This window comes from Nerophis ophidion, linkage group LG02, assembly GCF_033978795.1.
Source record: "Nerophis ophidion isolate RoL-2023_Sa linkage group LG02, RoL_Noph_v1.0, whole genome shotgun sequence".
Classification (NCBI taxonomy): Eukaryota; Metazoa; Chordata; class Actinopteri; order Syngnathiformes; family Syngnathidae; genus Nerophis; species Nerophis ophidion.
Window position 1 is genome coordinate 83,494,788 of NC_084612.1, and position 16,504 is coordinate 83,511,291.

The window sequence follows — 16,504 nt, forward strand, 5'->3', positions numbered from 1 at the left end:
TATATATATATATATATATACTGTTTATTTGTACAATTTTTTTTAATCGACTTTTAAAAATCATGGATCGATTTAGAATCGGGATGAATAAGAATCGCGATCCAGATGTGAATAATAATAACAAGTATTTTTTTTGTAACATTAGAGCATTTTTGTTTGTCAGAAGTGGGGCGGCATAGCTCGGTTGGTAGAGTGGCCGTGCCAGCAACTTGAGGGTTGCAGGTTCGATTCCCGCTTCCGGCCATCCTAGTCACTGCCGCTGTGTCCTTGGGCAAGACACTTTACCCACCTGCTCCCAGTGCCACCCACACTGCTTTAAATGTAACTTAGATATTGGCTTTCACTATGTAAAGCGCTTTGAGTCACTAGAGAAAAGCGCTATATAAATATAATTCAGTTCAGAAGTGTCCCAATTGGACATGATCATGTCATGTTTTGTTCTAATGTCTCATCCAATATCCGATCTTTGCCCCAGAGTACTACTCCATGGTCACCATCCCGGCGGGCGCCCGCAGCATCCGTGTGGAGGAGATGGAGGTGTCCGGCAGCTACCTGGCGGTGCGCTCGCTGAAGAGGAAGTACTACCTGACCGGGGACTGGACGGTGGACTGGCCGGGGGAGTTCCACATCGGAGGAGCCGTGTTCAGCTACCAGCGCTCCTTCAACACGCCGGAGAGCCTCCGCGCCGCCGGGCCGACTAATGAGACGCTGGTGTTTGAAGTAAGCCGCGTGCTGATTGGCCGTGACAGGCTGCCTGACAAGAGCTGCTGTCCCACTGTTCTTTTTCTATCTCCAACGCCACCGCTCCTTTAAAGGCCTCAGAGCCGGTCTGGAAGGGGACCCGCTCGGCGGGGGGTCCGGCTTGAAGGGTTAAGGTGTTGTGTAGCAGACTTTGAAAGCTTTAATCTCAATTAGGGTTCAAAGTGTCCCTGCTAATAGTGGGAAGAAAGGGACAAAAGGTTGAAGATGTAAGGGTCAATCAAATCGCTGTACGCTGTCAACTTAAAAAAAAAGCCAAAGACAAAGGGCCCGGTCTACGGAAGGTTGGCGTGTATTAAAATGTGCAAACTTGATAGCACGCAAAGCTCATCTCGCTCGGAAATGTTGATACCAACGTTAATGCAATTTGTCTCTAATAAGTCACAGCTAGCATTAAGGTTTGATACGTAACGTCTGCTAGTAGCGTTTTAAAAACAAATATCTAAATATCCCACGCGTTCTTAGATTTACAAATGTTGTAAAACATTTTTTTTATATTAATACGTTGCATATTTTTGCGGGCTAACAAAAAACACAATGAAGAGGACTTCTGTTTTGTTTGATCATCCGTTTTACTGCCAGACACCGTTTGGAAACAATTAAGGTATGTAAATAAAAATTTACAGAATATTTCTGTGCAAATAACTCATTTTAGAACGTTTATACCTGGATTATAGATGGAAAAATATATTTCTTATTAAATTTAGTGGGTGGGGCTTATATATCGGTGCATACGGTACTGAGAAAAATCTGAAATTTTGATACCAACGTTAATACAATTTGTCTCTAATAAGTCACAGCTAGCATTAAGGTTTGATGTGTAACGTTTGCTTGTAGCGTTTTAAAAACAAATATCTAAATATACCGCGCATACTTCTATTTACAAATTTTGTACAAAGTTTTACTTTTTTTTCTTATTACATAGCATATTTTTGCTCTTTTTAATTTTTTTTTTTTTCTTTGTCATGAAAAAGGGAGTTTTTTTTGGGATAGTGCACTAATTGTAAGTATATCTTGTGTTCTTTATGTTGATTTAATAAATAAAATAAAAAAATAATAAGAAAAAAATAAAAAATAAAAATAATAAAAATTATTAACAAATTCTTTTGCGGCCCAGTGGTTGTTTATTTAAGGACAAAATTGCAATAAAAAACATATTTTCAATGTATCCTAAGATTTTTCATTAAAATAAAGCCAATAGTGCACATGATTGTGGTCCCCTTCATTTAGAAAAGTACCGAAAAGTCTCTCAAACGAGAACCGTCTACAAAAACCTGCTCATCGTAGCCATCAATCCCGACTTCTTCATTTAACTTTTTTTGTATTTTTAATAGGCACAAATGTAACTTTTTTTTTATTTTTTTTGTGTAGAAGACTTTGAAAGCTTTAATCTCAATTATGGTTCAAAGTGTCCCTGCTAATAGTGGGAAGAAAGGGACAAAAGGTTGAAGATGTAAGGGTCAATCAAATCGCTGTACGCTGTCAACTTAAAAAAAAAGCCAAAGACAAAGGGCCCGGTCTACGGAAGGTTGGCGTGTATTAAAATGTGCAAACTTGATAGCACGCAAAGCTCATCTCGCTCGGAAAATTTTGATACCAACGTTAATGCAATTTGTCTCTAATAAGTCACAGCTAGCATTAAGGTTTGATATGTAACGTCTGCTTGTAGCGTTTTAAAAACAAATATCTAAATATCCCACGCGTTCATAGATTGACAAATGTAAAAAAAAATGTTATATTAATATTTTTGCGGGCTAACAAAAAACACAATGAAGAGGACTTCTGTTTTGTTTGATCAGCCGTTTTACTGCCGCGTCACAGACACCGTTTGGAAACAATTAAGGTATGTGAATAAACATTTACGGAATATTTCTGTGCAAATAACTAATTTTAGAACTTTTATACCTGCGCCTTGTAGTCCGGTGTGGATTATAGATGGAAAAATATTTTTCTTATAAAATTTAGTGGGCGGGGCTTATATATTGGTGCATACGGTACTGAGAAAAATCTGAAATTTTGATACCAACGTTAATGCAATTTGACTTTAATAAGTCACAGCTAGCATTAAGGTTTGATATGTAACGTCTGCTTGTAGCGTTTTAAAAACAAATATCTAAATATACCGCGCATACTTATATTTACACATTTTGTACAAATTTTACTTTTTTTTCTTATTACCTAGCATATTTTTGCTCTTTTTAATTTTTTTTTTTTTTTCTTTGGCATGAAAAAGGGAGTTTTTTTGGGGATAGTGCACTAATTGTAAGTATATCTTGTGTTCTTTATGTTGATTTAATAAATAAAAAAAAAAAAAATAATAATAATAATAAAAAAATAAAAATAATAAAAATTATTAACAAATTATTTTGTGGCCCTGTGGTTGGTTATTTAAGGACAAAATTGCAATAAAAAACATATTTCTAATGTACCTTAAGATTTTTCGTTAAAATAAAGCCAACAGTGCACATGATTGTGGTCCCCTTCATTTAGAAAAGTACCGAAAAGTCTCTCAAACGAGGACCGTCTACAAAACCTGCTCATCGTAGCCATCAATCCCGACTTCTTCATTTAACGTTTTTTGTATTTTTAATAGGCACAAATGTAACTTTTTTATTTTTTTATTTATTTATTTATTTTTTTGTCCTGTCTCAGGCAAATCATATAGTTGATGTAGATGCCCATATCGGCTGTTCAGATTTACTTTACAAAAGAGAAGTGTAAGAAACTTCTCTTGTTGCCTTATTTGAATTTGACTTTATTAAATGTATTTATATTATCATTTGGTGCAGCCAGGACGGGATAGAAAGGGAAAAAAAGGAAGACAGAGGGGGAAATTGTGGGGATTAGACAGAGAGACACAAACAACAACAGCAAATACAACAATAACAACAACAACAATAGAACAACACCAGCACATACATAATATGTACAAATATGATCGTAAAAGTGATAGCAAATAAGCAGTTAGTGAAATAAATAATATAGTAATGACAATGAGCATTTTTACACTAAAACTGGGGCAATACAAATACCAATAGAAAAAGCGCTATTGATCATTAACAAAACGTATACATAATGATAGCTAGAAAGATAATAAAAAAAATAAATAAAAAAGGAAAAAAGAAGAAGGAATACCGAAAGATGAAAGGGGAGAGAGAGAGGCAACCTATATTAATCTTGTAGATTGTTATAGTAACAATGGTTTAAGCTCTGTCAATATGCCTTGTGTTACCCAGTTTTCAAATGTAACTTTTCTATTGTAGGTTGGAATGTTTTGTGCTCCTGAGTTAATGTTGCTGATTAATTTGGATTTATTTAGTTTTTCTCATTTTACATTTTATATCAGGATTTGTATTTTTTTTTTTTTCATTTCAAGCAAACTTATTGTTGTCCCGATACCGATAGTTTGGGACCAGTACCAAAATGACTTTGATACTTTTCGGTACTTTTCTAAATGAAGGGGACCACAATCATGTGCACTATTGGCTTTATTTTAACGAAAAATCTTAAGGTAATTTAAAAATATGTTTTTTATTGCAATTTTGTCTTTAAATAACCAACCACTGGGCCGCAAAAGAATTTGTTAATATTTTTTATTATTATTATTATTATTTTTTTTATTATTATTTTTTCATTTTATTTATTAAATCAACATAAAGAACACAAGATACACTTACAATTAGTGCACTATCCCAAAAAAACCTCCCTTTTTCATGACAAAGAAAAAAAAAAAAAATTAAAAAGAGCAAAAATATGCTATGTAATAAGAAAAAAAAAGTGAAATTTTGTACAAAATTTGTCAATAGAAGTATGAGCGGTATATTTAGATATTTGTTTTTAAAACGCTACAAGCAGACGTTACATATCAAACCTTAATGCTAGCTGTGACTTATTAGAGACAAATTGTATTAACGTTGGTATCAAAATTTCAGATTTTTCTCAGTACCGTATGCACCAATATATAAGCCCCACCCACTAAATTTTATAAGAGAAATATTTTTCCATCCATAATCCACACCGGACTACAAGGCGCAGGTATTAACGTTCTAAAATGAGTTATTTGCACAGAAATATTTTGCAAATGTTTATTTGCATACCTTAATTGTTTCCAAACGGTGTCTGTGACGCGGCAGTAAAACGGCTGATCAAACAAAACAGAAGTCCTCTTCATTGTGTTTTTTGTTAGCCCGCAAAAATGTCAGAGAAAATAACAAAAATATGAAATGTAATAATAAAAAAATAGTGTACAAAATTTGTAAATCTAAGTACGCGCGGTATATTTAAATATCTGTTTTTAAAACGCTACAAGCAGACGTTACATATCAAACCTTAATGCTAGCTGTGACTTATTAGAGACAAATTGTATTAACGTTGGTATCAAAATTTCAGATTTTTCTCAGTACCGTATGCACCAATATATAAGCCCCACCCACTAAATTTTATAAGAGAAATATTTTTCCATCCATAATCCACACCGGACTACAAGGCGCAGGTATAAACGTTCTAAAATGAGTTATTTGCACGGAAATATTCTGTAAATGTTTATTTACATACCTTAGTTGTTTCCAAACGGTGTCTGTGACGGGGCAGTAAAACGGCTGATCAAACAAAACAGAAGTCCTCTTCATTGTGTTTTTTGTTAGCCCGCAAAAATGTCAGAGAAAATAACAAAAATATGCAACGTATTAATATAAACATTTTTTTTACGAAATTTGTAAATCTAAGAATGCTTGGGATATTTACATTTTTTTTTTTAAAATGCTACAAGCAGACATTACGTATCAAACCTTAATGCTAGCTGTAAGTTATAAGTGACAAATTGTATTATCATTGCTGTCAAAATTTCCGTTATTTAAGCCCCACTCACTAAATTTTGTAAGAAAAAAATTATGTTTCCATATACACGTATGAGCCGCAGCTATATAGGTTGTGAAATGAGTTATTTACACAGAAATATTCTGTAAATGTTTATTTACATACTCTAATTGTTTCCAATCTCTGTCCGTGACAGGGCAGTAAAACGGCTGATCAAACAAAACAGAAGTCATCTTCATTGCGTTTTTTATAAGCCCGCATAATGTCAGAAAAAAGAGAAAAAGTCTGCAATCTAATAAGAATTTTTATTTTATTTTATTTTGTCCAAAACTTGTAAATCTAAGTAAATAAAAAAAATATTGTCGGCAGCGGTAAAGTTTAGATCCATGAAGGAAAGAAGACAGTGAACTGAATACATTTACTTATGCATAGAAATGTGTTTTCTTTTTCTTTTTTTAATTAATTTAGAATTGTTTATGACAAGCTATTTCCAAAACGAAATATAAAATGTGAGATATAAAATTTTAAAGCATTTGTTTTCAAAAAGCTTACAAAATAGCGGGGCCTCAAATATTTCCTCAATGCTAGTGTAAGTTAATAATACTGACACGGGCACTCGTAAATGTGTTAGCATATTAGCTAATGCTAGTAACACCAGCTTCATTACATTACAGTGGCACGTACAAAAATGCGCGAAAACACTCCTGCAGACATCACACATGGGACGCTTTAGTCAGTATGAATTGTTTTAGTTGTATTGTAAAACTTAAAAACGTTGCTTGGATCGATGTATGGAGAATTCATACGAGTAGAAACGCTATGGACGGCACACTTCAACCATTTTATAAGCCGCAGGGGTTAAAGCGAAGGAAAAAAAGTAACGGCTTGTAGTTCAGAATTTACGGCCACAATATGAGAGGAGAATATGCAATTATAACTGTTTGGCACTCGCAATATGATTTATCAAGACTGAAGTTGTTTTTACGGGTGTTGTACACACAACATGTTTCCTCGGGTTGAGTCTGACCAGAAGAGGGTCGGCGCGACCAGTCAGAAAAGGGACGATAATAAGAGAGCGGCCGATGATCTTCTCCGCAGTCCTGGTCACCCTTCTAAAGTGATTACGTTGCAATCACGTGAGGAGGAGAGCAGTCTTTACCCGCCGTGAAGCGTGAGAATGTGACGGCGTACAAGGTGGATCCGCCTGAGGGCCAGGTCGCAGTCGTTGTTACTCACAGCCTGGCTGGGGGTTGCAGCATACCTGTGTATATAGCACTCGCAATACGATTTATCAAGACTGATGTTGTTTTCACGGGCGTCGTACACCCAACACGTTTCCTCGGGTTAAGTCCGACCAGAAGAGGGTAGGCGCGACCAATCAGAAAGGGAGGGGAGTTGCCGGGATGATAATAAGAGGGCGGCCGATGATCTTCTCCGCAGTCCCGGTCACCCTTCTAAAGTGATTTGGTTGCAATCACGTGAGGATGAGAGCAGTAAAGAGGGGATGAATAAGGTCAGGGGGCGGAGCATCTGAGTCTTTACCCGCCGTGAAGCGTGAGAATGTGACGGCGTGCAAGCTGGATCCTCTTGAGGGCCAAGTTGCAGAGTCGTTGCTACTCACAGCCTGGCTGGGGGTTGCAGCATTCCTGTGTATATAGCACTCGCAATACGATTTATCAAGACTGATGTTGTTTTTCACGGGCGTCGTACACACAACACGTTTCCTCGGGTTGAGTCCGACCAGAAGAGGGTAGGCGCGACCAGTCAGAAAAGGGACAATAATAAGAGAGCGGCCGATGATCTTCTCCGCAGTCCCGGTCACCCTTCTAAAGTGATTTCGTTGCAATCACGTGAGGAAGAGAGCAGTAAAAAGAGGACAAAGAAGGTCAGGGGGTGGAGCGTCTGAGTCTTTACCCGCCGTGAAGCGTGAGAATGTGACGGCGTGCAAGGTGGATCCTCCTGAGGGCCAAGTTGCAGAGTCGTTGGTACTCACAGCCTGGCTGGGGGTTGCAGCATACCTGTGTATATAGCACTCGCAATACGATTTATCAAGACTGATGTTGTTTTCACGGGCGTCGTACATGCAACATGTTTCCTCGGGTTGAGTCCGACCAGAAGAGGGTAAACGCGACCAATCAGAAAAAGAGGGGAATTGCTGGAATGATAATAGGAGGGCGGCCGATGATCTTCTCCGCAGTCCTGGTCACCCTTTTAAAGTGATTACGCTACAATCACGTGAGGAAGAGAGCAGTAAAAAGGGGACAAAGAAGGTCAGGGGGCGGAGCATCTGAGTCTTTACCCGCCGTAAAGCGTGAGAATGTGACGGCGTACAAGGTGGATCCGCCTGAGGGCCAGGTCGCAGTCGTTGTTACTCACAGTCTGGCTGAGGGTTGCGGCATACCTGTGTATATAGCACTCGCAGTACGATTTATCAAGACAGAAGTTGTTTCCTCAGGTTGAGACTCACCAGAAGAGGGTAGGCGCGACCAGTCAGAAAAGGGACGATAATAAGAGAGCGGCCGATGATCTTCTCCGCAGTCCTGGTCACCCTTCTAAAGTGATTACGTTGCAATCACGTGAGGAGGAGAGCAGTCTTTACCCGCCGTGAAGCGTGAGAATGTGACGGCGTACAAGGTGGATCCGCCTGAGGGCCAAGTTGCAGAGTCGTTGGTACTCAGGCTGGCTGGGTGTTGCGGCATTCCTGTGTATATAGGACTCGCAAGGCGATTTATCAAGACTGATGTTGTTTTTCACAGGCGTCGTACACACAACACGTTTCCTCGGGTTGAGTCCGACCAGAAGAGGGTCGGCACGACCATTTAGAAAGGGAGGAGAGTTGCCGGGATGATAATAAGAGGGCGGCCGATGATCTTCTCCGCAGTCCTGGTCACCCTTCTAAAGTGATTACGTTGCAATCACGTGAGGAGGAGAGTAGGACGAAGGGAAGTAGGAAATAAGAAGTGCATTGAAGAGGGGATAAAGAAGGTCAAGGGGCGGAGCGTCTGAGTCTGCCGTGAAGCGTACAAGGTGGATCCTCCTGAGGGCCAAGTCGCGGAGTCGTTGGTACTCACAGTCTTGCTGGGTGTTGCGGCATTCCTGTGTATATAGCACTCGCAATACGATTTATCAAGACTGATGTTGTTTTTCACGGGTGTCGTACACCCAACACGTTTCCTCGGGTTGAGTCCGACCAGAAAATGGTAGGCGCGACCAGTCAGAAAAGGGACGATAATAAGAGAGCGGCCGATGATCTTCTCCGCAGTCCTGGTCACCCTTCTAAAGTGATTAAGTTGCAATCACGTGAGGAGGAGAGCAGTAAAAAGGGGACAAAGAAGGTCAGGGGGCGGAGCTTCTGAGTCTTTACTCGCCGTGATCGTCAGAATGTGACGGCGTGCAAGGTGGATCCGCCTGTGGGCCAGGTCGCAGTCGTTGTTACTCAGTCTGGCTGGGTGTTGCGGCATACCTGTGTATATAGCACTCGCAATACGATTTATCAAGACTGATGTTGTTTTTCACGGGCGTCGTACACACAACATGTTTCCTCGGGTTGAGTCCGACCAGAAGAGGGTAGGCACGACCTGTCAGAAAAGGGACGATAATAAGAGAGCGGCCGATGATCTTCTCCGCAGTCCTGGTCACCCTTCTAAAGTGATTTTGTTGCAATCACGTGAGGATGAGAGCAGTAAAGAGGGGATAAATAAGGTCAGGGGGCGGAGCATCTGAGTCTTTACCCGCCGTGAAGCGTGAGAATGTGACTGCGTGCAAGGTGAATCCTCCTGAGGGCCAAGTTGCAGAGTCGTTGTTACTCACAGCCTGGCTGGGGGTTGCGGCATACCTGTGTATATAGCACTCGCAATACGATTTATCAAGACTGATGTTTTTACGGGCGTCGTACACACAACATGTTTCCTCGGGTTGAGTCCGACCAGAAGAGGGTCGGCACGACCAATCAGAAAGGGAAGGGAGTTGCCGGGATGATAATAAGAGGGCGGCCGATGATCTTCTCCGCAGTCCTGGTCACCCTTCTAAAGTGATTTCGTTGCAATCATGTGAGGAGGAGAGCAGTAAAAAGGGTACAAAGAAAGTCAGGGGGCAGAGCGTCTGAGTCTTTACCCGCCGTGAAGCGTGAGAATGTGACGGCGTACAAGGTGGATCTGCCTGAGGGCCGAGTCGCAGAGTCGTTGTTACTCACAGTCTGGCTGGGGGTTGCAGCATACCTGTGTATATAGCACTCGCAGTACGATTTACACCCAACACGTTTCCTCGGGTTGAGTCCAACCAGAAGAGGGTAGGCGCGACCAATCAGAAAAAGAGGGGAATTTCTGGGACGGTAATAAGAGGACGGCCGATGATCTTCTCCGCTGTCCTGGTCACCCTTCCAAAGTGATTTTGTTGCAATTATGTGAGGAGGAGAACAGCACAAGGGGAAGTAGGAAAGAAGAAGTGCATTGAAGAGGGGATAAAGAAGGTCAGGGGGCGGAGTGTCTGAGTCTTTACCTGCCGTGAAGCGTACAAGGTGGATCCGCCTGAGGGCCAAGTCGCAGAGTCGTTGGTACTCACAGTCTTGCTGGGGGTTGCAGCATACCTGTGTCAGCGCAAGCATCTGGTTTCTCTTCAACTCTGACCTCCGGGGTATAGAAACAGAAGTGGAAACCAGGTGAGGTTTGTACTCCTTTCTGTAAATCTCCCGTGTGGCATTTCCTAGAAGTGCTTCGTTCCCCCGGTTCCTGTGGTTTGACTCCAAGAAGGTCGGACCTTGTCGGAGTTGTGAAGAAGAAAGCTCACACCGCATTTGTAAGACGAAGACATCTTTAGGGAGGACTTCTAAATCTTGTATCTTTTTTTCAACAATTGTAAAATATCACCGAGTAAGCTGGCGTTGCATTCCAGGAAACTGGGAAATCCTAAATTTAGGACTCCTGACAAGGAAAATTGCAGGGTAACGCCACTTGAAATACAACATTGCACACGCACCACGTCCTGTCGTCACATGGCGCCCCCTACAGCTCGTGGTCTAAATGCCCGTCAGAACCACAGAACTGTCTCGGATGAGCTCGGGCCCAGCGAATCCGCCGGGTGTTGTTGATAAATGGCTTTTGGCTTTGCATGGTAGAGTTACAACTTGCACTTACAGATGTAGCGATTAACTGTAGTTACTGACAGTGGTTTTTTGAAGGGTTCCTGAGCCCATGTGGCGATATCCTTTACACACTGATGTCGGTTTTTGATGCATGATATTACGGCGCGCAGATGGTGAAATAGCTGGTTGAGAAATGTTGTTCTTAAACAAATTTGTTCAGGCAGTTGTTGACAAAGTGGCGACCCTCGACCCCGTCCTTGTTTGTGAACGACCGAGCATTTAATGGAAGCTGCTTTTATATCCAATCATGGCACCCACCTGTTGCCAATTAGCCTGCTCACATGAATGAAGGTTCCAAATAAGCGTTTGATGAGCGTTTCTCAAAGTTCTCAGTATTTTTTGCCACTTGTGCCAGCTTTCTTGAAACATGTCGCTGGCCTCAAATTCAAAATGAGCTATTATTTGCGGAAAAAAAAAAAAAAAAAATTCCATTCCGAACGTTAAATATCTTTTTTTTGCAGTCTATTCAATTGAATTTCAGTAGAAAAGGATTTAGCAAATCATTGTATTCTGTTTTTATTTACCATTTAGTGCTAGCTTCATTTCAGTCCTGCAGAAATCACACATGGGACGCTTTAGTCACTAAGAATTGTTTTAGTTGTATTGTAAAACTTCCAAACGTTGCTTGGATCGATGAATGGAGAATCCATGCGAGTAGAAACGCTATGGATGGCTAGGAGATGAACGCACTTCTACTTTAAAAAGTTAAAAAAGTTAGAGTTAAACTTGAACTTAAAGTAAACAGTAAACTTCAACTTTTTAACTTTAACTTTTAATCTATACGAGTAGGAACGCTATGGACGGCTGGGAGACAAACACACTTCTACTTTAAAAAGTAAAAAAAGTCAAAGTTAAACTTAAACTTAAAGTAAACAGTAAACTTGAACTTTTTAACTTTTAACTTTTAATCCATACGAGTAGAAATGCAATGGACGGCTAGGAGACGAACGTACTTCTACTTTAAAAGGTTCAAAAAGTGAAAGTTAAACTTAAAGTAAACAATAATCTTTAATTTCTTAACTTTAACTTTTAATCCATACAAGTAGAAACGCTATGGACGGCTAGGAGACGAACTCACTTCTACTTTAAAAAGTTAAAGTTAAAATTAAACTTAAAGTTAAACTTAAAATAAACTGTAAAATTTAGCTTTTTAACTTTTAATCCATACAAGTAGTTACGCTATGGACGGCTAGGAGACAAATGCACTTCTACTTTCAAATGTTAAAAAAGTTAAACTTAAACTTGAATTTAAAGTAAACAGTAAACTTGAACTTTTTAACTTTAACTTTTGATCTATACGCGTAGAAACGTTATGGACGGCTAGGAGACGAATGCACTTCTACTTTAAAAAGTTAAAATAGTTAAAGTAAACTTAAAGTAAACATTAAATCTGAACTTTTTAACTTTAACTTTTAATCTATACGAGTAGGAACGTTATGGACGGCTAGGTGACGAACGCACTTCTACATTAAAAAGTTTAAGTTAAACTTAAAGTAAACTTTAACTTTTTAATTTTAAATTTTACTCCATACGAGTAGAAACGCTATGGATGGCTAGGATGACGAACGCACTTTTACTTTAAAAAGTTAAAAAAGTTCAAGTTAAAGTTAAATTTAAAGTTAAACTTAAAGTAAACAGTAAACTTTAACTTTAACTTTTAATCCATACGAGTAGAAACGCGATGGACGGCTAGGAGACGAACGTACTTCTACACTAAAAGGTTCAAAAAGTTAAAGTTAAACTTAAAGTAAACACTAATCTTTAATTTCTCAATTTTAACTTTTAATCCATACAAGTAGTTACGCTATGGACGGCTGGGAGACGAACGCACTTCTACTTTCAAATGTTAAAAAACTTAAAGTTAAACTTAAATTTAGATTTAAAGTAAACAGTAAACTTGAACGTTTTAACTTTAACTTTTAATTTATACGAGTAAGAACATTACGGATGGCTAGGAGACGAATGCACTTCTACTTTAAAAAGTTCTAAAAGTTAAAGTAAACAGTAAACTTTAACTGTTTAACTTTGACTTTTAATCCGTATGAGTAGTAATCGCAATGGACGGCTAGGAGACGAACGCACTTCTACTTTAAAAAGTTAAAATAGTTAAAGTAAACTTAAAGTATACATTAAATTTGAACTGTTTAACTTTAACTTTTAATCCGTATGAGTAGAAACGCTATGGACGGCTGGGAGACGAACGCACTTCTACTTTAAAAAAGTTAAAAAAGGTCAAAGTTAAACTTAAACTTAAAGTAAACAGTAAACTTGAACTTTTTATCTTTAACTTTTAATCCATACGAGTAGAAACGCGATGGATGGCTAGGAGACGAACGCACTTTTACTTTAAAAGGTTGAAATAGTTCAAGTACACTTAAAGTAAACATTAAATTTGAAATTTTTAACTTTCAATTTTAACCCGTATGAGTAGAAATGCTATGGACGGCTGGGAGACGAACGCACTTCTACTTTAAAAAGTTAAAACAGTTAAAGTTAAACATAAACTTAAAGTAAACAGTAAACTTGAACTTTTTAAATTGAACTTTTAATCCATACGAGTAGAAATGCAATGGACGGCTAGGAGACGAACGCACTTCTACTTTAAAAAGTTAAAATTGTTAAAGTAAACTTAAAGTAAACATTAAATTTGACCTTTTTAACTTTCAATTTTAATCCATATGAGTAGAAATGCTATGGACGGCTAGGAGACAAACACACTTCTACTTTAAAAGGTAAAAAAAGTCAAAGTTAAACTTAAACTTAAAGTAAACCGTAAAATTTTACTTTTTAACTTTAAATTTTAATCCATACGAGTAGAAATGTTATGGACGGCTGGGAGACAAACGCACTTAAAGTTAAAAAAGTTAAAGTTAAACTTAAAGTAAACAATCAACTTTAACTTTTTAACTTTAACTTTTAATCTACACGAGTAGAAATGTTATGGACGGCTGGGAGACGAACGCATTTCTACTTTAAAAAGTTCAAAAAGTTAAAGTAAACTGTAAAGTTTGACTTTTTAACTTTAACTTTTAATTAATACGAGTAAAAACGTTATGGACGGCTAGGAGACGAACACACTTCTACTTTAAAAAGTTCAAAAAGTTAAACTTGAAGTAAACATTAATCTTTCATTTTTTAACTTGAATTTTTAATCCATGCGAGTAGAAACGTTATGGACGGCTAGGAGACGAATGCACTCCTACTTTAAAAAGTAAAAAAAGTTAAGTTGAATTTAAAGTAAACAGTAAACTTTAACTTTTTTAACTTTAACTTTTAATCCATACGAGTAGAAACGCTGTGGACGGCTGGGAGACGAACGCACTTGTACTTTAAAAGGTTAATAAAGTTAAAGTTAAACTTAAACTTAAAGTAAACAGTAAACTTAAACTTTTTTAACCTTAACCTTTAATCCATACGAGTAGAAACGCTATGGATGGCTAGGAGACCAATGCACTTCTACCTCACAAAGTTAAAAAATTTAAAGTTAAAGTTACACTCAAAGTTAAACTTAAATTAAACAGTAAACTTTAACTTTTAATCCATGCGAGTAGAAACGCTATGGACGGCTAGGAGACGAACGCATTTCTACTTTAAAAAGTTCAAAAAGTTAAAGTAAACTGTAAAGTTGGACTTTTTAACTTTAACTTTTAATTAATACGAGTAAAAACGTTATGGACGGCTAGGAGATGAACGCATTTCTACTTTAAAAAGTTCAAAAAGTTAAACTTAAAGTAAACATTAATCTTTAATTTTTTAACTTGAATTTTTAATCCATGCGAGTAGAAACGTTATGGACGGCTAGGAGACGAATGCACTCCTACTTTAAAAAGTTCAAAAAGTTAAAGTAAACTGTAAAGTTTGACTTTTTAACTTTAACTTTTAATTAATATGAGTAAAAACGTTATGGACGGCTAGGAGACGAACGCACTTCTACTTTAAAAAGTTCAAAAAGTTAAATTTAAAGTAAACATTAATCTTTCATTTTTTAACTTGAATTTTTAATCCATGCGAGTAGAAACGCTATGGACGGCTAGGAGACGAATGCACTCCTACTTTAAAAAGTAAAAAAAGTTAAGTTGAATTTAAAGTAAACAGTAAACTTTAACTTTTTTAACTTTAACTTTTAATCCGTACGAGTAGAAACGCTATGGACGGCTAGGAGAAGAACCCACTTCTACTTTAAAAAGGTTTGAGCGCCCCTGCTTCAGACTTGACTATTTCTCTCCACATTAGTCTGCTAAAAAGACGTGGGATGAACACTCTCAGCATCCTCCTCGTCCTTAGGAGAGAAAAGTGCTTTAATCCGTGATCGGCCGCACATCTGCGCCGACTTCCAGACGTCACGGCCGTAATCTGGCCAAGCATCTTCTGGGATTACAACAAAAAAAAAAAGGAAAAAAAAAGGATCTTGAGGTCGGCGGTGAGATTAAAAGATTACCAAATCTGCAACGGAGCTCTTTAACTCTGGGAATCCTCCAAACGTGCTGATAAAACCCTTGTTTAGAGCTCAAAAACATCCTACAGACCTTCTTTAATACAGAAGTGCAGTGGTCCCCAACCACCGGGCCGCAGAAAATTTTTTTATTAAAAAAAAAATATTAAAAAAAATTTGTTTTGTTTTTGTTTTATGTATTAAATCAACAAAAAAAACACAATGTACACTTACAATTAGTGCACCAACCACAAAAACCTCCCTTTTTCATGACAAAAACGTCCCTTTTTCATGACAAAGAAGAAAAACAATAAAATAAGTAACATCTGCATTCGTTGTTTATACAGTACTTTACTGAAAATTAAAAAACACTTTATTTTTGTTTGAAAAAAATGCCAGTTTATTACCGTAAAAAGGGTTGTTTTATATATATATATATTTTTTTATATATATATATTTTGTTTTATTATTATTATTTTTTTATTTTTTTATTTTTATTGTACCACTTTTATATTTACAGTAAAAGTTTGGCAACTGACCTGCCCTTTTTTTTTTTTTTAATTTTGATTTAATTTGACCATAAAACCTACAGTAAAATTACAGGAAATGACGTGGCAGTGTTTTACAGTAACATCTGCATTTGTTGTTTATACAGTACTTTACTGAAAATTAAAAAACACTTTATTTTTGTTTAAAAAAAATGCCAGTTTATTACCGTAAAAAAGGGATGTTTTATATATATATATTTTTTTGGACCACTTTTATTTTTACAGTAAAAGTTTGGCAACTGACCTGCCCTTTTTTTTATTTTAATTTGATTTAATTTGACCATAAAACCTACAGTAAAATTACAGGAAATGACCTGCCAGTGTTTTACAGTAACATCTGCATTCGTTGTTTATACAGTACTTTACTGAAAATTAAAAAACACTTTATTTTTGTTTAAAAAAAATGCCAGTTTATTACCGTAAAAAGGGTTGTTTTATATATATATTTTTTTATATACATATATATTTTTATTATTATTATTATTATTTTTTTTTATTGTACCACTTTTATATTTACAGTAAAAGTTTGGCAACTGAGCTGCCCTTTTTTTTTTTAATTTGATTTAATTTGACCATAAAACCTACAGTAAAATTACAGGAAATGACCTGCCAGTGTTTTACAGTAACATCTGCATTCGTTGTTTATACAGTACTTTACTGAAAATTAAAAAACACTTTATTTTTGTTTAAAAAAAATGCCAGTTTATTACCGTAAAAAGGGGTTGTTTTATATATATATATATATATATATATATATATATATATATATATAATTTTTTTTTGTACCACTTTTATTTTTACAGTAAAAGT

General features: G+C 37.1%; 1 protein-coding gene across 1 annotated transcript in view; it reads left to right on the plus strand.

The window, feature by feature from the left end:
- The window catches only part of LOC133548270 (A disintegrin and metalloproteinase with thrombospondin motifs 18-like), a 199,595-nt gene that overhangs the window by 140,967 nt on the left and 42,124 nt on the right, over positions 1-16,504 (plus strand). The window contains exon 16 of the mRNA XM_061893586.1: positions 476-720. Within this exon, the coding sequence (XP_061749570.1) occupies positions 476-720 (245 nt within the window). The remainder of the gene's footprint in view (positions 1-475; positions 721-16,504) is intronic.